This window comes from Mchenga conophoros, linkage group LG10, assembly GCF_057382185.1.
Source record: "Mchenga conophoros isolate Kocher_MC1m ecotype Shallow Benthic linkage group LG10, M_conophoros_male_GT1.1, whole genome shotgun sequence".
NCBI lineage: Eukaryota > Metazoa > Chordata > Actinopteri > Cichliformes > Cichlidae > Mchenga > Mchenga conophoros.
Window position 1 is genome coordinate 2,898,450 of NC_140535.1, and position 27,716 is coordinate 2,926,165.

The 27,716-nt window shown below is 42.9% G+C and overlaps 1 protein-coding gene across 1 annotated transcript in view; it reads left to right on the forward strand.

The window, feature by feature from the left end:
* uvrag (UV radiation resistance associated gene) overlaps positions 1-24,806 on the forward strand; it is a 92,740-nt gene extending 67,934 nt beyond the window's left edge. The window contains exons 14-15 of the mRNA XM_085288179.1: positions 12,342-12,433; positions 22,422-24,806. Coding sequence (XP_085144305.1) covers positions 12,342-12,433; positions 22,422-23,274 — 945 coding nt within the window. The 3' untranslated portion in view covers positions 23,275-24,806. The remainder of the gene's footprint in view (positions 1-12,341; positions 12,434-22,421) is intronic.
* Positions 24,807-27,716: the final 2,910 nt, after the last annotated feature.

Consider the following 27,716-nt stretch of genomic DNA (forward strand, 5'->3'; position numbering starts at 1 on the left):
CCTGGATGTTAGACATTATGTGCTGTAGATTAGTTACAGGCCGCTGCGAGCTGAGCTGTGGAGCTTTAGATGATAAGGGCAGATAAAGTCTTCAATGATTAACCCGTGACTTTCATTTACCACGGAAGGAGTCGCGTTACATCTTTTCAGATAGATGTTAACATTTAGCTACATTTCAGCTCCTTTGGAAGTTCTCACTGTTGCTTATGCTGTGCACCTCCTCGTCTACATGAAGGGCTGCTCAGTAGAAGAAAGGGATTTGATTGTTTAAGCCTGAATGTGGTCTCAGTCTGTTTTCTATCAGCCGCTTTGAGGCAGGTCTAAAAATAAAAAGCATGATTTAATGTTTGGTTGATTTAATTAGTGAGAGTAAAACTAACTTGTTTTTATAGCGCCTGGCCTGCATGTGTTGACACTTTTCTGGAATTGACGGAAGCAGTTTATCAACTGGTCAGCGCTTAATGTTGACAAAAAATCTGATAATGACTTGAAAGACACGATCCAACTCGTGTTGAATCGGTATGTGTTTGTGGCGGCGCAAATCATTTTTGCCTCAATATAGGCTTCGATTTCAGCCAAGGTGCAGATGCTCCCACCTCCAAGAAAAACAGAAGAAATGGAGGGCTTACAACATTACTCAGTAGTCTACACTGCTTTTTTTAAGCAATAGGTAATTCTTTAACTCCTAAAATAGAAATATGAATTATGAGCTCCTATAACAGTCAAATCATTATCCTTGCCACACAGACGCTGTAGCTGTTCAGCCTCTCCTCTATGGTTACGCACGTCCAGAAGGACAACAGGAAGTCTAATATTAAATCGTGTTTTTCTAAAAGAAAACCAAACAAACATGTGAAGCACCATTTTTTGAAGTATACAACACCTGAAGAAATATTACTGTTCTGCTTTGTTGATGCGACTGGCTTCTTGTTTGGAGCTGTTCACTCGAACTGTGACGTGGGTGGACCGCTGCCCTGCACTGGTGTTTGAGCTATGAATGGAGTTGCCTGCGTTTGCATGCAGCCCACTTCTAATCGAATGTAACTGGGTTGATGTTTTAAACTAAGAAATAAAAGAAATACTTAGGCTAGAAAATAGTCATGCTTTTTTTTTTTTTTTTTTTTTTTTTTTTTTTTTTTTTTACAAGTTGTGAATGACATGGTGGTGATTCTTGAAACTCTAAAGATGTGGGAAGTCTTTCTCGTTGGTAAGCAAACGCTCGCAGTGTTTATGAATTCTAAGCTTGGCTCAAAGAGTGGATGATGATAGCCGTGGCGTGTATTCAAGGCCGGAGAGCTGCTCGGAACTTAAGGGAAGTGAATTTTTGTTGTGAATGAATGACCCTAGCCAGACTCAAACAACTTTTCAGCCCTCCTCTGTATATTTATTCAGACACATGAAAGGCTCTGGTGATTAATCAACTTGGACTTCATGTTGTGCGCTGTGCTGCACGACAGTTGAGGTTTTGAACCTGCATTGCGCCACTTGACGTTTTTCCTGTCGGATAACTCAAATCCGCAAATGCAGAATCTAAAAACAGCAGGTCGGCGATTAACACGACCACGTACAACATTAGAAATGCTCGTCCTTCCGTGAAACGTCACTTTTTCTCACTACTCCCATCTGCTGCCCTTTTGTCTCGGCCATTTTGCGTGCATCCTGCCCACCGTTTCAATATAATTCATTTAGTGGATGATTGATGGCTGTACAGGCTGATTTTCATTATGGGCCTACTGTGTAGGATAGAATAGGCCAGATGGGTGGAATCATAGGAGCACCATACTGTACCAAACATAATCAACCATTTCTAATCCACCAGTGAGCTAGAAAGAGATTCTCAGAGGGGACGTTCTGTTTAATGGAAAGCAAACGGGGTTGAGGAGGGGAAAAGGCAAAATAAGATAAAACTTGGAGATAAGACCAGAAGGTATTTCTGAGTGTAACTGCTGGTTTCTGGTATTTGTTAGAGGTGCCGTAGTTACACCAGTATGAAGCTAATACTAGCTTTGCAACATGCCAGTAATGTATTTAAGTTCACATCCAACTACTAGCAAGCCTGTTTGGAGAGAGAGTAAAAAAGCTTTTTCTGCCGCTACAGTTTCCAGGTTTCCCTGAAATGCATCACATTAAGGGAGTCATGAGGTCACCACTCTGAAAACAGGACGGCGTGTGTGTGTGTTTAAAACATGGCTTGGTGCGTTGCAGTTTTCTCAATGGTACTTCAGGCTTTGAGTTTTTCTTTTGTTTTTTAATCAAAAATTGCTCAAAAATGGCTCTTCTGATAGTGAAGGTTCACACTAGGCCTGTTCGATATGATGATATGTATCTGATGACGATATAAAAACATCGTTTCATTTTACGCTATCGTTTGTTTCATGGTGTCCCAAAATAAACTGTTTACGGCAATATTTCATCGTTTTGATGGTCACTGCAGCAGCTATATTAATTTCTAAAAGTTCTCTCTTTCTCTTATATTTAAAATAACCACACTACGGACGGACAAGCGACTGTTTTTACGCGTTGTCGTTAGCAACAACGATGGTAAACCCAGCGTGTGGCTCCGCCGTCGTCTTGTTTATTTTCCACATAAACCTTTCACAGTAAAGCTGAAGATCCAGTTCAGATTTTCAAAATAAACTAAAATGATGACAAACAGAAGGACCAGTCAAAACAAACCAGGACCTTATTCCTAAACGAGGGGCTGCCTCTGTAGCACGGACATGGGTTGGTTATCAAAAGTCTGACATGGACCAGAAAACTGTACTCTGCAAATTATGCAGGAAACCGGCCCCCACCTCAGACTCGACACGACAAACATCTTCTACCACCTACGCAAGAGTCACGTGAAAGAGTGTGGAGAGAGTTTATGGGCGAGAAGCAAAAAAAGAGCCGTCGGGCGCTCCAAATGACCTCAGACTCAAAGCTTAGAACAGGCTTTCCCCCGCAGCACGCCGTGTAATAAATACAAAGATACTGGTGGCTGTTACAGTTTATGTCTAAAAGTGTACAGTTTCACGCATCAGTCAAAACACTCGACTCCAGGTGCACGACGCCCAGCTGAAGACTCTTCACACAAGTCAAGTTGCCCGAGATTCACAGAATTTACAGAAAATGTAACATGTTTGTGATTTATATTGTTGTCGGGACGATAAATGTCTTATATCGAGATATGAGATTTTGGTCAGTTAACACTGGGAAACACTGGTAACAGCGAACACTTCCCCGAAGGACTTTAGACTCAGCGTTCTTAGCGATGCACTTGTCTGGTTGCAGTTGCCAAGAAAGACAAAGAAAAGATGCATCAACAGCAACACAGATGTGTCACGTTGTTATTAAGACGTAAGAGCAGAAATGTCATTTGCTTTTATTTTTAATTGTTGCTCACAGCTGCAAACATGGCAAAGAGGGAAGTTCAAATGGGATGTAAGGGCACAGTTGTCCCTTTAGGAAAGTTTCACTTTCAGGTTCAGTTTCAAAGTTATAAATCCAGAATAATTTGTTTTCTTCCTGATGTTCAAAGTTCAAGCAGAGCTTGGTTAAATCATGTTGTATTGTAGGTTCAAACTGTATAAATATAAACTGTATAACACAAGAAATTTTGCGGCCTGGTTTTGCAGCTTAGCCACAAAGATAATGCCAGTGCTGTAATCTTTCTCCTGACTTAAACTGTTTATTGAAACATCAAAATAACATATCAGATGAAATCTCCCCATATGTGAATATGGTGTTCTGACATTTCCACCATATCAGCCCACTGAGGTGAATCAGATGTTTATTTCCTGAAGGCTGGACTCGACCTTGAAGCCGTTGGCTGCAGCAGATACGAAGGCAAACAGAGAAAAGAGATTCAGAGCTGTATGTGTGGATCGCTGCAAACACAAATGAACAAAATGTACTTTGACGTGCCACTGCGTGCGCTGGTTGTACAAAAACACAGATGCTAATATAATAGCAGCTATAATGAGAACAGCAAAATCATCTGCAAAGCAGTTCTGGCCACACACGCGTGCTGCGTGTGGGGCGGGTGATTTTCACGCACCAGCCAAACGACCCGAAAAGACACCACAGCTGCCCCAAAGCTGCTCTAATCAGCCAAGAAACTGCTGTTTTTATTGCATGTCTCACTTGAACAGAGGGACGGCCCATATGCATCACAACCCATATTGGTTCAAATTGAGGTAAATGCAACATTAAGTACAGTAACGCTTTTTCACAGTTTCATTGGGCTTTTTAGAATTGACCAGATTTTAATAGTAATTTAAAACTTGGTCTGTGTGTTAGCTTTGGCTTAACAAACAGCACTGTAGGCTTTACTGAATTCCATCTATCATGATGAGAGGAGTGACGGGAACAGTTTAATTACGCTGTAACAAATTAGTCCACACTAATGGTCATCATTTGTTACAGGGGATTTTGCTACACCAAAATATCATTCAGCTCCTGTAATATTATTTCTACGTATGCTCTGTTTCTTTGTAATTCACTGGTATGTAAGCTGTTCATGAATCAATCATCTTAACCAGAAAAGGCACGGCTCTGAAAAATTGTCTGTGGCAACTTATCTCCCAAAGCTCCAATTCTCAACATATGAGGTCTAAGTATGAAAACGAATGCCTGGGTCAGCCTCGCTGCCTCTGCTGAAGTATCCCGTACACAGTCTGACCACAGGGACAGTGGAGGGAGGAACCCCTGGTTAGCCCCCTTATAACAAGCTGTCATAGGACCTAATGAGCTCCCTGATTACCTTCCCCAGGGAGCATGTAAAACCTATGTGCTCTGTAAAATAACAGTTCCTGGCTTTACCCCAGTGGACAGGCTAGTCATGCATATGATACTGCAGAGTTTCATTTGGAGACTTTCACCTTTTAACTCATCAAGTTCAGGTTTTGGGCTGCAACAGATAGCAACCTCTGATCCTGAAACACAATGCTAGTTGAAAAATGGCAAAAATGGCATTTCCGGGAGTGGAAAAACGGGTGAAACCCAGAGACTATCATGTTAAACTTAACATGAAAAGCATGTTTGTAGCCTGGTTCCACTACAGATAGTTACCCTTTCATGGCAGGCGAATCCAGGGCGAAAAATGAAGTGTGCTGTAACTGACAGGTGTTCAGCTGTCGGCAGTAGCTGTCTGCTAGACGTCACCTTTGCTAATTCGAGTCTGAACTGGACCTCTCACCTTTGCACTTTTGCAGCCTTTTGGAGCATTTTAATACAGTTACATGATAAATAATATGTCTCGCTGTGCAGTATAGTCCATTCAAAAAATTTGTGCTTTAGTTGTGATGAGTTAAAGTCGAGTACTTTATTAGTTTATTATTTAGCACCAGGGATGCAGCTTGCTCACCAGGCTTGATAACTTGACTCTGTCTGACTTAAATATGGTGACTTTTGTTTTTGTTTTTTCTTCTCTTGAGGTTTCGAAATCAGACTTCAGAAACCAGTTACCTGGGCGACCGTTTCTGCAACGCGTCGTCAGTAATAAACCTCAAAATTCTCAGCAAACGCCCATATTAGTGGTTTTAATCTGAATGTGATTAGTACTGTGCTTGTTTAGTGTCTTTACAGAGTTCAGAGCAAACAAGCAGATTTTGCCAAATGATGGGTGGCATGTACTGTAAACTGACTGGTTCCCGCCAGCCCTGTTCAGCTTGCGTGTGTTTGTGTGTGGTCATGGCTCCAGTGGATTGGCAAGCTGGGCCTGTATACACTGCTGCATTCTTGGGGCTGTTCCTCTATCTTGATGATGAATAGGGATGAGTCCCCAAATTCTCAGATGTGATGGGTCAGTTGCACTCGTTCTCTAAACTCACACACTCATAATAAACCCTGCTGTCATACAGACTGATTACCCACTAGACGCGCTGCAGAGTCTCCAAAGCCCTGAGTGGGTTTTGTTGAAGGGAATGTACACACATACCCACAACCGTGTGCAGCAGGGAGGATCCCTTGCTAGATCGATTTCACTATGTCATCATTTGAAAAAGCCCCAGTGGGTGTCCCCAATCCACCAACCCCCCACCCCGAACTAGATCCTCTCACCTTTCAGCTGTCCTCAATGGGCCCTGGGAATTTCTTGCCACGACATGGTTAGCCCTATTACAAGGAACCCTGTGGGCAGCATGAAAGCACGCATCCACACTCGTGCACAAACACGTAAACGACTCCAGCATAAATCACAAGGAGGTATGAAAGGGAAACTGGAAATGACAAGCTCTCTCAAGTGATCTGATTCTGAGCAATTGTATTTGCTAACAGAAACACTGAGATTGTTTCTGCATGCTGTTGGTTTGCGCAAAAGTTCAATCCTGCTGTGTGCAGCAGAAAACAAGCCCTTTTTTATTTGGTGTCAGTGACACACTCCCAAAAACAGTTTGAATTTTTAGACCAGAATCTAAACCTTCCTGTTTAGCTGTTTGTTTCCATCCTGCAGTCGAAGCTTTCATGGAGCACAGAGTTGGAAATAACACCCAGCTTTAAGCCATTAAGCTGCATCAGGTCTTTCTCCCCATATGGAAAAGATATATATAAATCTTATAAAGTTTGTATCTGTCTTGTGTGAAACTTGTATGAAAAGCATATAAGTGTGAAAACAGATATAAGATCCGTTGAAAAATTATATAATGAAACTTGTATGTTTTGGATACTTACTAAAACAATGTATGAAAGTAATGCGAAAGTGGCCACTTTCATGAGTAATCACATATAAGTTTTTACTATTTCTTTTCCGTATGGGTCACTACTGCTGTTTCAGCTGCTCCCTTTAGGGGTCACCACAGTGAATCTGCGTCAATCTCATCATATCTCCAGCATCCTGTTCTGACACAGCAACTTTCTTCATGTCCTCTTACTTTACATCTGTAAACCTCCTCTGAGGTCTGCAAACTCTCTCAGCCTTGCTTCTCTAACTTTGTCATCTCTGTACTCATTTCTAATACTGTCCATTCTGCTCGCTCTTAATCTTCAGCTCGGCCTCCTTCTTTTTGTTAGCGCAGCTGTCTTCAAACCATACACCATAGCAGATCTCTACCAGTCTTTTCATTCACTCTTGCTGCTATCCTTCTCTCACATTTCACCCCTGATGCTAATCTTCACCCACTCCACCTTGCCTGCACTCTCTTCCTCACCTCTCTTGTGCACTGCCCGTTGCTTTGGATGGTTGAACTAAGGTATTTCAGCTCATAAACCTTCACACATATGTAGTCTGTCTCACATCTACTGACTTTGGTTTCTTTTCTCTCCAGTACATCCCTCCACCTCTCCAGGCCCTCTTCCACCTGCTCCCTGCTCTCACTGCAGATCACATAAACATCATACTCCACAAAGACTCTTGCCTGACCTCGTCTGTCAGCCTGTCAGTTACCATTGCAAACATCAGCGCAGACCCCTGATGTAGTCCCACCTCTACCTCTAAACCCATATGTTACCTCACCGTCCTCATGCATGTGCAGCACCAGCCTTATATGCTTTTCTGCCACTCCTGACTTGCTCATTCAGTACCACAGCTCCTGTCTTACTCTATCATATGGTTTCTTTAGCTCCACAGACACAATGCAACTCCTACTTAACTTCTCTATACGTCTCCATCAATCAAAACAAACATCACATCTGTAGTGTTCTTTCTCAGTATGAAGCCACACCACTGCTCACTGATCACCACCTCTCTTCTTAACCTAGCTTCAGCAGCTCTTTGCCATAGCTTCATGGCTTTGCTGATCCCAGGCCTGTGGCCCGCTGTTGCTGGGTTCTCACAATTTTCATCTTCTTTTGCAGTATTTTCAGCTCTCTACGTTCCATTTTTGATTTTCTGTTTGTGTCTAGAGATCAGAAGGCGGGTCAGAAGAAGAAATAAGAGGGTTGATGCTTGCATATTTGGAAGCCAGCTTACAGGAAAAATGTCTTCCCTACACAAAGGCCACAAGCAGCACTCATTCATATATATATATATATATATATATATATATATATATATATATATATATATATATATATATATATATATATATATATATATATATATATATATATATATATATATATATATATATATATATATACACATACATATACATACACACACACACACACACACACCCTGTGAACCCTGAGGAGAAACTTAATGCAGCTTCTACCAGGAAGGGCCAGACTGGTTTATGAATATTGATAGTCTGGCTGGCTGAGCACTGGGTCAGCTGTAGGGCTGTATGCGTTCAGCCTTACAAACTGTCTGAATGTGTTTAACACCTCATTACAGAGACTGTGTGAAGCTGCAGTCACCCAGCACTGGTGGCTCTGCACTGCTGCCAAGCACACACTTAGCTCAAGTGTTGTTGGTGCACACTGGCAGAGATTTGGCTTGAGTGAATATCCATGCAGGTAGAGTTTGGAATTCTTCAGCGTTGGCTTGTAGGAGGCATACATTATAAAGGATCAGCCATGTTCCTCATCAGAATACAAGGCAACCACATATGGGCTTCCTCAGGACGGACATATTTATACCAACTGTGCTCATTTCCAGCACAATGTATTTTTCTACAGATGGTACTAGAGCTGTTTTGCATGATTTGCAGTTCAGTAATAACCTTTCTTACATCGTACTACGTCTTGGTGCAGTCCCTCATCCTCTGAAACAAGCTGTTCGCTCCTACTTTCCTATTAAGCCTACTTTCTTCTGCTTGGCTGCCCCTTGCAGAAAGAAGATTTGAACACCAGGTAGAGTGACGGTTTCTGTGCCCACAGGTGTCTTTATGTTTCTGATGTGACTATATTAGGAATATTCTTTCTCAATGATGTCATACAGAGGCAGGTGTAGACGGGGGGTCGACTGTATGTCGCACAAAACAAGACCAAACACATCAGAAGTTGAATTGCTCACGGCAGCCTCCACAGTGCTGAAGATCACTGGGAGCGAGACTGTGACGTCACCCATCAGTCTCTCGTATTCGCTCATATCCGCTTGCTGCACGTCGCATACTTTCTAATCATAAGGAAAACAATAAAAGGAACAAATCCAAATGCAGGCTCATGCTTTTCCTCCTCCACACGCACTCGAACTTACAGCCATGTAATTTGACATCAGTGTTTTTCACACACTCAAGAACACAGGCCAAGTACTGGGATTTTAAAGATAGCGTTTTGTTACGCTGCCTAACTGAGAGGGAAAACATACATTATGTTCTACAAAGGCTTTAACCTTATACTTATATCTGATTCATGATTCCTGCTTTCTCCTTTTTAAAGCTCTGGGACTGATGTGAGGTAGGAAAGGGTTTTGAATTTTTGTAGCATTTAGCAGCCAGCCCCACTTTGCTGACATTGCTGTGCTTTTTCTTCTTTGGGTCTAAATCTGTTGGTGTTATTGATCTTGGCCTACCGATTCAAACCCAGCTCCACCATCTCTTGGTCAGAACCCCGATGTTTACCTTGATCCATGAATGGGATCTCTGTGTTGTTCTCGTAGGTTTTGGACCGTTCCATCATCAGCTGGGTTTTGAGGTGTCACCCTTGTCTCCGACTCCCCCACTATGAGCTGTGTTTGATAAAACCTCCCTCTGATACTGTCAGAGCTGTTGATTCTGGTGCTCCCCTAACAGACACGGACCATTTGAGACCAGAACACACACATGCAAAAACACACTGCAAGATTGATGCAAAACACTTCAGTCCATCATACACATACTGTACCCTTCATGCCATACAGTGTGCACATTATTCTGGCAGCTGTTGACATTGAAGGGGATTTATGTTGAGTGGACCTTTTTGTTTCAGTGCCTTTATGCCTCTACTTGCTATTAAGCAAGCTTTACAAGAGCCACGCTTGGTCTTTGTCTGGGTGTCTCATATTTGAAGAGCTTCTACTGCCAAACATATTTTTGCTTTAAACCTTATCAAACCGCAACTTGTGTTCACACCGTCCACCTGCCAGGTGGGGTGACAGTACCACATCATCCTGACACAGAAAAATGCAGAATTGAACAGATCAGCTCCATCAACGCTGTTACGGGTCCTAATCTGGCTTCAGATGGATATCCTTACAGTTACCACTGGTCTCTGTGTTGTGAGCTGAGAGACGAGTGTGCAGCAGTCCTCTACAAAGCCTCACTGCTCTCCTGTTGGTTACACAGTGAAACTTATGTCTTTGGGTAAATAATGCATATAAATATAATTTGGGGAATTTTTATTGTGTACCGTATTCTTCGGACCATAAGGCGCACCAGATTATAAGGCGCATTAAGTGAAACAAAAACAGTCAGATAAGTCAAACTTTCCTCAACTCATTCTTCTTGCTACTCCACTTCTGTACCATTGATTCATTAATGCTGCGTTCTCTGGCAGCAGCTCTATTCCCATGTTGTTGCAGTATATTAATGACTAACCTCGTATTGTGGATGGATTATCTCAGTTGTTCTCCTGACTGAAGTTTGGTCCGTTTACAGCATCCTGCCATGCGATTGCATTTGTCCCTAACCACCAGGAACCCTCACGTTAACTTTTATCGAGTGTAAAAAAGTTGGCGTTCATCCTCCAGCTTCACTGTGTTTATGTTATGCTAACATAGCTGTGTCGCTAGCGATCACGTAGCACATCATTATATACCAGCTAGCCCAACTTCAGCAACCCTACAAACGTCACTGCTGTTTAGTTTTCTGTCTTCATTTATGTTGGAAGTGATAGCAGAGCTGTACGTTTGAATTCTTTCAGAAATCTCTCAGTCAGAACATGCTATATCATGTTTAGGTGGAAGCTAGCGAGCTAACTTCCTGCTAACTTCTAACTCCGTTAGATGTAATACATTCTGTTTTCACGGATGCCTGGATGTTAAACTTAATTGTTACACCTGGTAAAGCAGCAACGCTGATCATTTTATTAAAGATGAAAGAATTTAGACATTTTTTAACTCTCAGTGATGCTGCAGTGTTCGTTTGACTTTGGGACCTGAAACGGACGGAGTTTAGGACCCAGATTCCTCTGCGAGGCTCCTGACTACGGTAGCTGTAATGCTCCAACAATCCATCAAGCGGTGCGGCTTCGTAGCTTAGCAAAGTCGTGCTAAAACATTTTTGACAGAGTTTTGAGCACCATGTAGCACAGAAAATCGGTTTGAGGTCAGTAAGCACGACCAGAATTCATACATGAGGCGCACTGATGATTTTTGAGAAAATTAAAGGATTTTTAGTGCAGAAAATACACTCTTTAATTGTGCTTTGTAACCACAATCACTTCGCACACTTCATTTAAGAGAGCCCCACAAAAGCACCGGATTGTGAAACCTAAATGTTAGGTGTGGCTACTGTGCCACTACAACAAAATTTACCACAAGAAAAAAAAAAAAGCTTGTATGGATGTGTCTGAAGGCCTGCTGACGACCTTGAAAACATCTCTCTTCTTCAGGTAAATCTAATCTTTGACCTCAGAGGCCTCAACATTTATTTCTCCTTAATTCCTTTTTCAGTTAGGCCGCTTATCCATTAAGTGCTCGTATATCAACGAGCTGCATCTGAGTGCATCCTGAGTGAGTGGACTGCCATAGTCATGTGCGCTTCATCTCTTCACCACAGAAGTGTTTAAAAAAGAAATTTGAGTGGTTGCTGTGGCACCCAAGTGGAAACAAAACAGATGTAAGCCGATGTAGGCAGTGTGTATGTGATAGAGGGGCCTCTGAGATATAAGCTAGACGTGTGGCATGATGCTCCTCTGCTGTTCAGTGATATAGGTTAAATAAACTCCCCGGGACAACTGATGGCTTGCTGTGACATCACTCAACTGTTGGAGGAGACACGAGTGCTGGAGGTTCAAAGTGGCCTTGAAACTTTTTCTTTTTCTTTTTTTTTTTTTTAAATGTAAGATTTGATTGTATCATCATGAAATAAAGTGCTGTGGCTAAAAGGAGGGGACTGTTCAAGGCCAAATATAGAAGTCAGAGAGCGAGAGATCATGGGAGAATGTAATGGGCTTTCTAATGTCCTGTCTTTGCCCCATTTCATCCAGATGTTTCAGTAACGTGTTTGCTGTTTCTTGCCACCCGCATCTCATCTCCTGTCTTTCCACACACTTTACATATTAGCGCACATGCCTGTTATCAGGGAAGACTGCCCACTCTGTGTCCAGATGAATAATAGTCTGAAGGGGAGAATAGTACTGTGTCATGGCGAAAGAATGCAGACTTCTTCTGTAGGTAATATTTCTATCTCCTATAAACATGGAAACTGTGCACATGTGTCAGAGTTAAATGCGACGGTGCCGGCCCACCATACGCTACGTGTAAGGTTACGTGTGGCTCAGTACAACGTGGTAGGTTGTCAGGAGTTAATGACACAGCATGTGGCTCCCTTGTCTTGCAGCTGAGATATCAACATGGACTGACCACCCCAGACCTGCAGCAGACACTACCCAACCTGAAGAACTTCCTGGAACATGGGCTGATGGTGCGATGGTAAGAATGACGCAGACACTTTCTACAGTGGGTTCTAAAGATGATTCAGAAATCTGCTCTGTGTTTGCAAGAGACACATGCAGCTTCACATGCAAGCTGTGATTAGCTAGATTCAAAGTATAGGCCATGCTCCAAGTTAATAGTTTGTAAAGTTTACTAAGCAGGGCAAATGGACATGGACAGTCTCAAACACGCCAACTTTGGAGTCGACATTTTTGCTGGAGATCTGCTAACAACGCACACATTTCTAAACACACAAGCTGCCAATTTACATAAGTAATGACCAGCACGTTTTTCAAAAGCTGAACTATTAGAAAAAGGACAAAGTCTTCAGTCTGACACTTTTCAACACTCACTTACAAACACTTTTGTCCCTGTTAGTGATTTTAACCATGAAATGGGCCAAAGTAGGCTAATAGCACTGCTGCCAAAACAAACAGACTACTTTTGAATTAGTCAGCTACTCAGCAATAGTGCCATTCATGTTTTGTATCTTAAACCAGCGTCCTCAACCCCCGGGCCATGGACCGGTATCGCTCCGCGAGTCGTTTGGCACTGGGCCGCAAGAGTTGACGCTCGGGTGTGACATTTATGGTTTTCAGGGTTTTTATCGTTAACTTAATTTCCCTGGCTCTTTTCCCGCATGTTATGAATAAATCGTCTTTTTTTTTTTTTTTTTTTTTTGGTACCGGTTTTATTTTGTTGTATTTATCCGCGACACCTTACAGGCCGGTCCGTGGCACAAAAATGGTTGGGGGCCGCTGCCTTAAACAACAGATTAATACAGAATATACAGCGCAGTAGTCGGGTCATTAGTAGGAAATGAAAATAAAGATCTGATGCAGCCATTCGTTGCGTTTGTCACATAGACTGTTATTTACAAAAGACTTTGAAAGTGCTGCTAAAAGAATACTTTGTTTTAAGTTATGATGATGTAACGTCCCTGCACATCATCATTCCCCTACATCTAAAAAAAAAGGAGTGGGTAATGAGTTTTACAGCAGCTACTTTGTCCACTGGAATGCTTAGATCTCTGCTCCAGTCTTATGGCCTGTGAGTAACCCTTTACTAAAACCTGAGAGTTGGTCTCCATCAGACTTCAGCTCCACTTCCCTATAAAAGAAAAAGCTGTCTTTGATCTCCTCTCCCAGGGTCAGCAAAGGGGAAAATGTGTATTACACACATTAATTGAATAATCTTTTGTTTTGAAAGGAAAGACGCCATGAAAAGCTCGAGCTCTCAACTCTGTCCCACTCCCAAAAAATCTTCACGGGAAGTGGAAGAGCCCAAAGACAGATGAGATGAAAGCGTGGGTCTGCTAACCCTGGAGCTGTGTGTGCGCGAGCGCATGGGAGGTTTTAAAGAAAGTGGAAGTCTTCTGCAGCGGTTTTCCACAGCCACGCTCTTGTGTGACAACGAGACCACAGTGACAGAGAGGAGTTGCTCTGTACTGACTCAGAAGCCATCAGCTGAGTGAAAGAAACTGCCGTTCCCATCATTTTGAGCAGCACTGAGCCACAAACACATGTTACAGATTTATCTGTCATTAGCACTGTCAGAAGATATAGAGCTTCAGCTATGTTGCCACAGCGATTAGACGGTTCGGCATTTGGAGAAAATACGTACGAACTAGATTGATGTTCACTTTCGTTTCTGTAGAGTAAATATGAAGCAGCCAGCAGCTGATTAGTTTATTTTAGCACAAAGACTGGAAGCGCACTCTGTCTGCCTACAGGCACCTCTGAAGACTAATAATTGATGGCGTGCCACAACACTAAGTCGTCTTTAAACCTCTCGTACATATTGAGCAAAACTATTTTAGTTACGTTTTGATATTTTGCCATTTAGCTACTCAATACAGCAGAGTACAACAGGAAATTGTAACCAATATTAGACATAAATATGTACATATTTAAATGAAACCTACAATGGTATGCTGTCCATGTTTATGTTCTGGGACTCAACTCCACTGGATTTATGTTGGTGTGGGTTCCCAGCCTTACAGGTCATGGTTTTCTACGAGTTTCAGAGACGAGTTTGATGCTGTTTCATCCGAGAAGCTTCTTCAGTTCAAAGACCAAATCAGAAACTCAGACATTTACACTGATCCAGATGAAACCATAGAGCCCTTTGTTGTGGTCTCACTCTTCACTTGCAGTCCCAAAACTGAGACAGTGGAGACGGTCAGAAAATGACTACAGCAAGACAGCGCCTTAGAAAACAGAATTAGCTTTACCCCCATCACTGTCAGACCTCTGCCTTACAAATATTTTAAATATTCAGTTTCAATTTTTCAATTCAATTTTATTTACACAACGCCAAATCACAACAACAGTCGCCTCAAGGAGCTTTATATTGTAAGGTAGACCCTACAATAATACATACAGAGAAAAACCCAACAATCATATGACCCCCTATGAGCAAGCACTTTGGCGACAGTGGGAAGGAAAAACTCCCTTTTAACAGGAAGAAACCTCCAGTAGAACCAGGCTCAGGGAGGGGCGGGGCCATCTGCTGTGATTGGTTGGGATGAGAGAAGGAAGACAGGATAAAGACATGCAGTGGAAATACAATAAAGGTTTCTACAGACAAAAACATGGATGTGCCACGGGCTCCCCAGTGTCACCCACTGTGGCAAACCTTGTGGAAGTGGAAAGTGAGGCTCTTTGCTCTTTTGAAGGGACAGTACCTAACCACTGGTACAAATACGTTGATGACAAATCAAAACCCAAGAAATAGAATCCGTCACTGTTCACATCAACTCAGTAAATAGAAACATAAAATTCACCATACAAAGAATAATAGTTTGCCATTTCTGCACTGTGCTGTGTACACTGAGGAGAATGGAAACCTCAATGCTGAAGTTTATCGGAAGCCCACACACGCAGACCAGTATCGACTCTTTGACTCCCACCACCCTCCGGAACACAAACTTGGAGTAATCAGGACTCTGCATCACCGGGCAGAAAACGTCCCCTCTGAGGCAGAAGGGAAAGAAAAGGAACGCATGTAAAGAAAGCTCTTTAAACATGTGGTTGTCCCAACTGGGCTTTCATCCAATCAGCAGAGATGCACAGTAAAGAAGGTCAGACACCAGCTAGGGTGAGCAGAATGGACAGATCCACATTGGGTCAGTCTTTCGAGGATGCCAATGTTCACATTTTGGACAGAGAAACCAAATAAAAGAAGTCGATTCTGTTCGTCTAACGTAGTGTTTGTGTTTGCATAGTTGAAGCTAGCACCGCTGGTGAACAGCGGGCTGTGAGGTCAGTTTAATGGTCAGAAACTGTCTCACAGTGGTGTCCCCTGAAACCTCTGCTGATAATGACCACACCCGTTTTCACACACTGCCTTATATGATGAGGAACATGATCAATAGTGGGTCAGGGACCCTCTTAAGGAGCAACTCCCATCAGGGCTTAAATACCTCGGACTCTCCACCGAGCTCTTAGAACTGAAGAAGCTTCTCAGATGGGAGCTGAAACGTCTGAAACCTGAAGAAGTCCACTTTAAGCTCCTTAGATTTCCATCTTTTTAGTTTATTAGTTTCTACTTTTTAGTTTCTTTCTTTGGATTTTCTGCCTCTGCTCTGACTTTCACAAATAGAAACCAGTCCCTGTGAGCACCACAGCCTCCTCTTCTAATTGTGGAATGAATAAAAACAAATTGTAGGCCTCCCAAAAAAATCGTTCCTAAAACTAGATTCCTTCTTTAATCGTTCCATTAGGTGTTCCACCTAAATTGAGCGCCCCTGGCTAAATAAATGGTTGCTTCTGTAACCTACTGTTACCCAAACCTGCAGTAAGTCACAGGAAAAATGAAAATCTTAAAACAGCAAAAAGCACCTTAGTAACAAAGTGTAGTCATAAGACAAACGTTCTAGTATTTCACTGATGTAATGTTACTTGTATAACTTCTATAAATGGAACATTCCGTCTTTTTTGGATTCGCCCAGATGAAAGTCCGGCCTGACACAGGGCTCTGATGAAAGAATCCTCTGTAAAGTGGTGTGAATGAACAAATCTGTCAACTTCTGACTGCTGCTTGAAAAAAGAAACTATCCACCTTTATTGCTCCTTGATCGTAATGTGCGTACATGTATGTTTTCAACATTTTATTTGTTCATTTGTGTTACTTAATAAGTTGACCCACACATTTTGTCATAAAAGTACAGCTTTGTTGGACGCACTGTTGCTTTCTGTCCGTGTCAGTTCCGGTTCTTCTTCCTGCCGGGTTTAAAAAGGCTGAATTCAGAAGGAATGCCTGGAGCTGGGACTCGGCTTATGAAATATGGATGTTTTTAAGAGGCTACGTGACAGCTGCAGGTAATTTTGCTATATAGCCCGTGAGAGGCAGGCTAATCAGCTGCCTATCCTCCTCTTTGCCACCTTTTTCTTCCTTCCACACATCATGATGTGGTGAAGGCTATGACAGAGGGAACTGTTTCCAGAACAGATTTGGAAACATTTGCCTCCTACATATAGAAATAATTCATACCCACACCACGGGTGCATAGTGGGTTCATCTTGGATATTTTATACAGACCGAATGGAAAAGCAGAAAGAATGCGTGTAAGAATCGAAAAGAGCGTATGTCATTTTTATACAGTGGGCTTCGTGATGCTCATCTGGGAAACTGCTGATCATATCTTAATAGATTTCCAAACAGTTCTCTCTCAGAAACACATCATAACATGTCAGAGTATATACAATGCAGCCCTGGTGAAAAATGAGCAGTATAGTTTTTTCTCCTCTAATCTCGCTGAAGGATGGGAAACAGTGGGGGAAATGGTGAATCTATTATCGAGAGGCATATAGAGACAGCACCAGAAACCAGTTCTTTGTAAACTACGCAGTCTGTCGACATCAAAGCAAACACGTTCAACATGGTCCCATTTGCCGCTCCACATCCGCTGAGGGCCTGGCAGAAGTTCACAGGGTCCTAATCCCACTCCGGTGCCTGGAAGCAGGGCTACGTACACGTGTGTGGGGGGAGCAAGGTGTGGCAGGGCGCCTAGCCATGCACATTCAACGCCACAGCTGGTGGATGTGAATCTTCCCCAAACCCCACAGTGACTGAAGTTAGCAAAAGGATTTGTGTTGCATGAAGTACACCGAGGGTTGTAATATTTAGACAGCTGCGCTCCTGTCAGTGCAAAAAAAAAAGGAAGAGAAATTCTTGAGTTATACACCTAAAATAAGCATTTGTAAGGGACGTTAAGCTTGACAGGTTCTCTGTGGAATTGCTGTATTTTTGATCATTTCCTTTTTCGTGTTCTCCAAGCGTCCATTCCTCCTTATTTGGGAATACATTTTCTCTTTCTCACCTTTTTTTAAAAGTTGTGATACCTTTTTGTTTTGGTTTTTTAATATCTTACATTCTGACAATATGTAAGATAAATATAAATACCCCTCCGCACACCGCGTGGTCGTCTGTGGCCCAGACACCTGAGTTTGACAGCCACTGACCCAACCCAGGCTTTCTATGCATCATAAGTGGGGTTTGTATACTGCTCGTCATAAATAGTAGAGAGTACTGATGTTTTGAGGGGACTGGATCACAGGAAGACGATAGCAACATGCATACTGCATACGCAGTATATCAGTGTTGCAGATTTTGTCTTTGTAATTTCTGTAGCACATCAGCACCATTGAGTAGTGCGAGGATGTTCTCAGCTTTTGTTCCACATGCTGTGCTGTGGTCAGTCTGTCTTCAAAGGCCAGACAGTCAATAAGAGCCACTCTAATAAAGCAAAAAGAAAACTTGGCTTCCTCCATACCACGTATCAGGTTTTTAGTCATGTTTACTTTAGGGAAATCCCTGTGAAACGACTAAACCACATCAAACGCACAAGTCTTATCTGCTGTTGTTAGCTTTGGCCCAAAACCTGTGACGCCATAGCAGCATTTGGATATGATCGGGGGCGTGTTGTGAAGCCTGTCAGGGGATTAGACAGTAAGAAGGCTTGACTCACCAAATTCCTGAATCGCCTTGAAATGTGCCAGGTTTGACAACAGCAGTGGAAAGGAAGAGAGAAGGCAAAACGCTTACGAGGGAAGGCAGCTATTTCTGGCTTGGCAAGTCAAGTTTTCGGCTTGATGATTTAGACAGAGGCCTGTTCGTAGCCTTTATAATGTGTAGTTTGTTTGAGGATGGGGCCCAGTGAGACTTAAATGTCTCCTGTAGGTGAGCAGCTTGTGCTAACTGTGGAGCTGCACAGCATACATTAGGGAGCAACAGGTCTTCTTCCAGTCAGCGTGAAATGTCAAGCTCCTCGTATGAGTCCAAGCTGCACAGAAAGTTTGAGACCTCAAGCCTATTACAGCATCTCATCTTCATAAGTGGTGTACACGTGGAGGCCAGTACTCTATATATACATACTATATATGTATATTGTGTCAAAAAAGAGGAAAAGATGGTGTCATTGGTGTTTATACTGTATGTAAAACAATAAGTTTGTATATATGTTCCAGCAATGCATTCAGTTGGCAGGTTGCTGTGATCCTTCACGTGCTGCAGACTGCAGAGAATACTGTAAACAATGGAGTCAGAGCTGCATTATGTAATGACAGCACTTCTAAGTTACCACCAGCATCATCTTCACTATTATTGGAAAAAGCCCAAAAAAGTATGTGATCTGAAATATGTTTAAACAGAGGTAAAGGAGCTCCGAGGCGTGGAAGAATATCTGTGCGTCACCCGCGGTTAGTAACTCATCTGACGTTCTCTTACAAAACTGTTGAATTTCAGGTTAACTGTGGTTCTGATATTTTTATATAGTAACTCCAAATGGAAGTGCCATAAAGCAGAACTGGTTTACTGCACTGCAGGCAGTTTACTTCTTACCTGAGTACATCTTCATATACTACAGACCTAGAGGTCAGTGTCTACTAACCAAACAGACAATAACACCCCATTCCTGGAAAAAAACCCACTCATAATAAGCTCTGGATCTATTTAACAACACATAATTGTCCTGTGCTGCTTACTATAAGCACTTGGCATTATTTAAATACGACCACTTTAAGTTCCGGCTTTTCCAGACAGCTTTAGGAAGTGTTTTCATGGCATGATTAATCGACACATTCTCACATATGGTCATACACATTTAACCTAATTGCCAGTATTAAATAGCACGAAATAGCTGTAACAGTTAAAATGTTTTACGAAAAAGAGAAATGTATTCCTGCTCGTAGGTTCTCTTGGCTGGCTTCCTCCCCGACACACCCAGTCTCCTCTGTTGCTAATACTCTGCCGCACAATTTGACACAAGTAATGACAGTAATAGGAGCCTAACCTTGAAACTGAGTGGAACAAAGTAACACGGTCCAAATACAAAACTCCTCATTCTGTAAAAGACTGTATGGTGACCGTGTGATTCTATGCCAGTGTCAATAATGCATTGTTCTCTGGCATAGATGAAATCGGAGCAGGCAGGTTAAATGGTGAGCCAGCTGGAGGGAGGAGTGGAAGAAAATAAGCGATACCAATTAAAGTCAGAGGCTTCTAATCAGCCGCTGCTGAACAGACATCAATCGGTCAAACTAGAAAACATAGTAATCGTTTACTAGCTTGTTATAAATGATGCGCGGAAATCTTCCGATTTTTACTCAGTCTTCTTCAGTTTCCAAATGTGCATTACAATTCAGTCTGAACAACATTTTCCAATTACTTAAATGGAAAATGACTTCTCACGGCATCTGTCTTTATGCGTTTCCACTGGTTCAGGTTTTGAATCTTTTTTTGAACTGGCTTCCAAGGAGGCCATGATGGTTCCATTTGGAAAGTTACAGATAAGTGTTTGAGATGGCAAATCATTCAGCTTCTCGCTCTGCTCCTTCTTCTTATTGATCTTTCCAGAAAATTAGGTGGTAAAGAGCACATTGTTTCCAATTTGCCCAAATACGCTTTGCCTCAGGACTGACCATGTGCCTGTTGGAGGAGAGCAGTTGTAGCAGATGATGTGTTTTGGTTGACCTGTACTGCCAAGTAAAGCAGAGCCTAGCTCCTGTCGACCACACTTGGGAGGAACTCTTTCACTGGATAACGTCATTACCTCTTCCCTTTATTGTTTTTTAAACCTGGCCTTGTTTGACGATCCAACGTGTACATCTCCGCGTAAGCCTCCAATTAGCTTAAATGTGAGCCATGAGGGACAGTATCTCCAGGTTGTTACAATAAGCAGTTTCATACTGGAGCTTCAGACTGTGAATGTTTCTCATTTACTGCATCACAGGCACTTTGAAGTTTGACACGTTTCTCTTAAGACTAGACGAGCTTCTCCACTCTGCTTAGCGAGGTGTCCTGCCCGTGAACCCTGTCAGGACCACCCTGGCAGGGTGCCTGAGAGGGTCAGACCCAAGGTCCTTTTTACAAGCTGTCATGGGTTTGGTGGTGAAACTGTCCATCAGACTTTTGGGTAACGCACGTGTCAGCCAGTGCTGTCATTACTGATGTCAAATGTTACAAAGAAGACTTCCTCGGTGAGTGTCAGCAACAGGAAGGACGTCTGTTACGACTGCATGTCTGACTGATCAGAGATTTACCCTCGATTCACAGGAAGGTCCTGCTTCAGCTTTAACCCCGGCTGTTCTGCACCAGAACGGTCATTTTTAGCAGAGTATACGTGGCCTTGGCTATCGGAAGAAGCGGCGAGGCGCCTGTTTAAATAGATTTATGGCTCCAGTTCATGGGCGGGGCGATCCGAAGACTGTTATCTGCGATGGAAGAAAATGTCTGACATACTTGGGTCGGCGCCTGCTGCTTTTCCCAGCAAGCAGAAGTTGAATGTATAGTGCTCGCACAGACTGCACAAATGTTTTCTGAATGGTGTGAGGGGAAGTGACCTACAAAGAGCTGCAGCTGCTGCTCTCCTGGACCAGGGGAAAGACTTCTTAGGATACTTTCTTCTGTTGGCTGCAGAATTGATCTTTGATCTGTTGCAGATACGAACAATATGTTATAACAGATTTTAACAAACTGTGTCAGTGTAAAACAGTCTTTTGACGTTGAAAAATACTGTTTGTTATCAAAGAGGAGCAATGATAAAAGTTCAGCACTGAAAGTTGTGGTGTCATTTGATTCTTCCATAACTCTATGCTTTACTTGTGGCGTTAGATTGCTCACTTCATCATCAGGTCCGCTCTGCTCTGGGAGATTGCACTGGCCGTTGTTGAATTGACCTGGCTGCATATATGTTAACAAAATTGTGTGTTGTTAGTTGATGGCCTGCAGACGCTTTCATTGACAATATCACATTTATGCAACAGCCGCTTCACTCTAAAATACCCCACTTACTATAAATGTGGCCAGAGGTTTACAGCACATACAGTCACGGTCATTCTTTTTCCAACAGACTCTGCTTGTAAAAATAGGCTGCAATTTTTTAACGAGGTCAGGCCCTTCCACAAGCTTAATGTTGGCCTCATTCACTTATCTGAAGGTGACAGTTTCTTCCAGAGCATAGAAAAGTGGAGACGCATCCAATTAACATGTACTTGCAGTTATTTGATCTAATGATCTTGGAATCAGCAGTTGTTTAGAAAAAGAGACCTTTTCAACTTGTGCAAGTCATTCATTCTTCTTAGATCTCCTGATATTGGTCCATCCACGTGCTGTCAAACAAATGCCTTTGATGCTTGCTGGCAAAGAGAAACTGCAAATCAATCATGTTCACTAAAAACAGGTTGAGAGGTCTTGGTTAAATTAGCTTTGGTTAAATGTTTGAACCTTCAGCACAAGTGCTAAAAAGATTTAAGTGTGTGTGAGTGTAGGCCTGTGTACTTTTGACCGTGTGGATCAGAGAAAATGAATCCAAACTCAAGCAGTTGTTGTCATTAAAGGTGTACAGTGTACAATTATTCAGACCAATGATGAGTGCATGTAAACCTCTGAGCACAGCTCTATATTTCATCTTAAACATGGCACTTTGTTATTGTAGCTTTTTAAATGTCTTTGCTTATTCGATATCTCTCTTTTCTCCTTACAGTGACCGACATCATGTCTCCAGCTCCATCCCAGTGCCCGCCAAGTCTCAGCTCGGTGTGTCTGCAGCTTCCGAGCTGGCCTATCCCTGCCACACCAGCTCCCCAGACCGAGGCTTGAGGAACAGAGCGAGTTCAGAGGCTGAAGCAGAGCTTAAATACAAGCCAGCAACCCCTCCACCCAGCTACAATACAGCCATCAGTGAGGGAAAGTCCCAGGTTGGCCTGGGACCGCCTTCGCCGTCACCATCACCCACACACCTGTCATCCTCCCTTGATCCAAGCAAGGCCCCACTTGACCTCTCCACGAATACGGAAACCATTGTGGAGGAAGAGCAGAAGGAAGAGAAGCAGGAGGCTAGAGGCACAGCGGTGGAGGCAGAAGGACGTGAAACTGCTGAAGGAGAGAGCGAACGGCATAAAGAGAACAAGAGTGATGAGATGGAGGAGAACCCGTCCAGCAGCTCAATGATACCAAACTCTTCTGCAGTGCAGGACACTGATGAAGAAACGATGCCCGCTGCCCAGCACCCAGGTGCCATGAATGGCTCTTTAGTATTAGAACAGGCGCCCATCAGCCTGATCCCAGAGCTGCGCTGCTCAGTGGAACAAGCTGAGGAGATCATGGGCACAGAGGCCACTGGTTTAGGTCTGGGGATGGGGTTGGGATTAGCAGATGAAGCCCGGCTGGATGACTACCGTTGCATCCCCGTAGACCATGCCGTAGCTGTGGAGTGTGACGAACAAGTGCTGGGAGAGCTGGACATGGCTGGCTTCGAGGAGTTTTCCAGGCGAATCTATGCACTGAATGAGAACATGTCCAGTTTTCGTCGGCCACGCAAGAACTCTGAGAAGTAAGGCTGAGGACCCGAGGAGAGACGAAGGCAGGAAACTTGCACAGATGCTTTTGGAAAAAATGCGAGGCAGGGCATGCGAGACGTGGAGGACGTGTGGCGCTCGCTCCTTAACCATAGCATAAAAACATCGTAGGAGCTCCTCTGGAAAAACAACCAATTTGCACTTATTGTAAACATTTCCATAATAAACATTTAAATAAGAAGCAGTTGAAAGTGCAAGTACTGGGACAAGCACTGCTCTTACTGTTCATGCAAACTTTAATATATTTTACAAACAGATTGAAAGCAGTTTTAAGACCTTTTAGATTCACAGAAGGATTTAGCCTCAGCTTAAGTAATCCCCCCTCTGTTGTTCCAGTAAACGGGACCATTACAGTAAAATGACGCTCAGTCTTGACCTTGCCTCCTTTTAGATCCACAGCCAGAGTGCAGCTCAGTACCTCCACAGCTCCCTCCTGATCACTCTGCTAGTCTTTTGAATTAGTGCGGTTTTTCCTTTTGAGAGTCGGATGTCCCAGTAATTCCACCTTTGACTGTACAAGCAAATGTTAAAATGCTTCCCGAGCCTTCATTCAGGGTGTATGACAGTGGGCAGTTGGAAGTAAGTGTGTGAGTGTGCACACACCACACATCAGCATGTCATCATAGTCACACAATCACAGTTGGAGTAATCCCACCAGTGACCCCAAGGACACAGCAGTATTCTGCTACCACAGAGCGAGGTGGGAGCTGGAACCCGTAGCCCAGTCAGAGACTCGTTAACTGTGACACGCTGCATCTCCTCGGCTTCGACAGGCTGACCCACTCGTCCTTCTCCTCACGGGCTCGAGTTTCTCCTTCAGGTCTCAAATGAGGATCTTAAGAGTGGCAGGTCGAAGCTTTCAGATCTTGGCAGGGATACGGTGTCTTTTTTTCCTCAGCTTTTACCTTTTAAGTTTATCGTCCCCCATCGGCATAAATTTAACGACATGTCCGCTGATTCTTACATTCAGTAGACCAAAACCTGTCACTGCGTGTCCGTCGTCTGTTGGAGTGTCACTCAGGCTCTCTTCTAACTGTCAACGAGTGTCTCAATCCCACCGTCTGTGATTTAGCGTCTCCCTGCTCCCAACGCTTTCTTGCACTGGTATTCAGTTTTTGCATTATTTATGTCTCAGCAACTGTGTGTGTGAAGAAATCAATATTTAGTTTGAATTCACTCATGAATGTTGTCAAATGTAGTAGACTGATGTCATAACCAGTATCCGGGTCCAGACTTGGACAGCTGCTTTGCACCGCTGGCCTTGATGAAGATGGACTTTCCACTGGCGGCGCACGTCGTGTTCCCGATGCAGTACCGTGTTTGCTGATTGTTGGGATTTATTGTATTTAAAACTAAAAGGTGAAGCATATTAAATCATTTCTATAACCATACAGTTCATTAAGTGACCATGTACATATACTTTTGTATGGAGATTTTTGGGGGCGTTATTAAAGACTTGCGGTCCAATGGCATGGGTGTATGTATCCCATTTAAGAGTCGTCTGTTTGCATTTGTTTGGAATGTTTCCTATCAAAAGTAGAAACACCAGTAATTCTGTCTCAAGCATCTCATTCACACACAGAAGCATTCACACTTCAATGGAAGTGTTTGGGGAAACTGGAGCCACCAACTTTCCAGTTGCACAACTGCCCTGAGCTAGCATGGGAATGCTAAGAGATTCCAAAGATTGTCCATCCATTCAAAATCCCCATGAAGCGATTTGTAATAATCCCTTTGCAGCTGACACCGGACACTAGTGGGCAACAACTGACTGACACCATCTTGGTTTTCCTCGTCCACATCTAAGCACCGAAACTGAGTTTTTGAACGTTTTCCCCTGGAGGTGTTTTTCTCTGCTTTCAGTGACCTCAAACACAGTTCACATGTAGACAAAGGCCAACATGCACAGCCAAAGCTGTTTACCAAAATACCCGTGTAGGTGCTGACAGTATAATTATTTACCATACCAGCATGTAGAGGTCAGTGGGTTTCCTTCACTCCCACTGCTAGTTGCTTCAGCGTGACAGTAAATTTAAAGGTCTCCACACACGGAGCTCCATGGCTAAAAAATCAACAGAAATTCCCAAATTTTCCAGATGTGACTTTGTTGTGTAATGTACACACAGACCAAGCTTCTTGAGATTTACCAAGAAAACTGCAAAAAAGGGTTTTTTGTATCACAACCACTTTTGTCCATATTTCAGGATGTCGGGGGACAGTTTGAGCTCTTATTAGCAGAGTTGGAGGCAGAGAAATCATTTCAGGGGCGGCTGAGCCAGAGCAGCGTCTGGCTGTGTGTCTCAGGTAAAATAGGATTATTTTACTGTTTGTATGTTCAGTGCTGGTGCGCTTTGTGAGCAACAAGTGGGCTGGCTCATTAGCATGCCAAAAATCAAAAAAGTAAATGCCATAAATTTGTTCCGTGTAATTATTTGGTGGGAAATGCATTAAGACTGGGCGAGTAACAGAAAACATTTCTACTGCATGAGTTAATATAATAAAAGCCTCAAGTCTCCACCTGCCCGCTTCCATAGATATTCCAATCTGTGTTGATGCATCACTGCTACGTCCTGTGCGGATGCCTCGCAACACCGTAGACTGCCAACATTGAAACTATCATTACTATAACTTTGAGAGACTATTATTTGTCCTTTCGTATCACACTCATCAGACCTGAGGTCGGACAAGAATCCTGGGAGCTACGATCAAATGTTTATTTCAATACAAGTCAACCTGACTTATCTTTACCAGCAGGGAGGCAAATCCCTCCCTAGGTGGGCTTTTCCCAAAATTACTGTGGAATCTTCATGCAGTTATTTACACGTTTCGCTGCAGACATGGTGAACTGACCGGCCAGTTTGGCTCTGCAACAGTAAAAGTATTCATTATCAGTAAGCAGCCTAATAATGTGGAGGTTGGGCCTCTTTAATACATCGCATTATGTAGCATGTTGATATGTTTATGGTTAGGACAACACTGCTTCATAATGTAATGACAGGGAAATGAGTTCTTCCTCCTTTAACATGCAAAAGCACATTAACCTGGCAGGTATGGCCTTTTAATCTTTTGCACTTGTCTAGAAAACATCCCACGTGAAATATTTCACATATGGCTGCGTGCCATTTTATCACCTGGTGCTTCTGACTGGTTCTTTAGCTGCACTTTGTATTCCTCGTTAGTTAGTTATTAATTAGTTATTAATATATTGCTTTCAGGGCCATGGATCATTATTTAAACCTTGTTTTACTCTTGCAGACATCTCAGACGAGCAGCTCATTCTCAAATGGAATTCAACTTGTTTTTCCTTTTAAATTTGAACTACGTCTGCATGGTGATACATGATGACACCACAAAGAAAATGTGATTTTTCAATGATTCACTCGACAAACTTGTATCTATAGATGTAATGTTCTTCTGTGCAAAAGTACACCCATGGCATCAGTAGCTAGTATCGCCACTTTTAGCAGGAGTAATTCCTGGGGTGTACTCTGCCTTTCCCCCCTTTCTTTGCTCTGAACAAAAAATGTTTTTTGTAGGTCAAATTTCTGCAAATTATTTCTGATTCTTCTTTTTGCATGAAAGCGTCTGCTCCTGAGCTGATCTTGTGTGACCAGTCCTTCATGCACAACTCATTGAGAGATTTTTTTCCATTCCATGCCAAACTACAGGCATCCACAGCCTTAACAGCAAAACACAGTTTGTCAGTCATTTTCCAATTGGCCGTGTATTTGAATACATTTAAGTGTACACACACACACACACACACACACACACACACACGGTTGTGCAATGCAGTCAGTGCTTGACGTAAGCCCTTTTGTAATGAAGTAAACCCTTCTGCTTTCCTTTACCTCATTATGCACTTAACTGAGTAAAGTGCAGCCTGTGTGGTGGTATTACCACATCATTTTTGTCCCTGCTTCAGGTAATGTATCAATTTGTTCACATTAAGAGCCGGAAAACAGCAACTTAAAGGCTTTGAAGCAAACTGAGTGCCTTTAATTCACATCTCCCGTAGTTCTTTGAAGCAGATCAATATATTTTCACTTATTACTCATGGAAATTGCTCCTCTTTCAGAATCACCGGCTGGATTGTTCATAGTTGTTGCCGTGTCCGCTCTGTTTGCAGCTTTACATAAACCAGTTTCCTTTTTCTCAGTCCTTTAAGCTTCTTGTGGCCCTATGCAGGCTGTTGGCTCCACAGGTGTCAGCAGGCCTCAACACTTCTGGTAATGACACTTCATTGAGGCCGAGACGGGACATTTGTGCCACTATGGAAGGCAGATCTGCAGTGTGCGTGTGCGTGCCTGTGCACAGGTGCATGGGTTTTAGTTTTGAGAGTTTGCAGGTTATTATTGTAGTTTAAAGTTTATGAGAAAAATGAACCGAGGCGCTGAGCATGAGAGTAAGCAGGCCTCGTT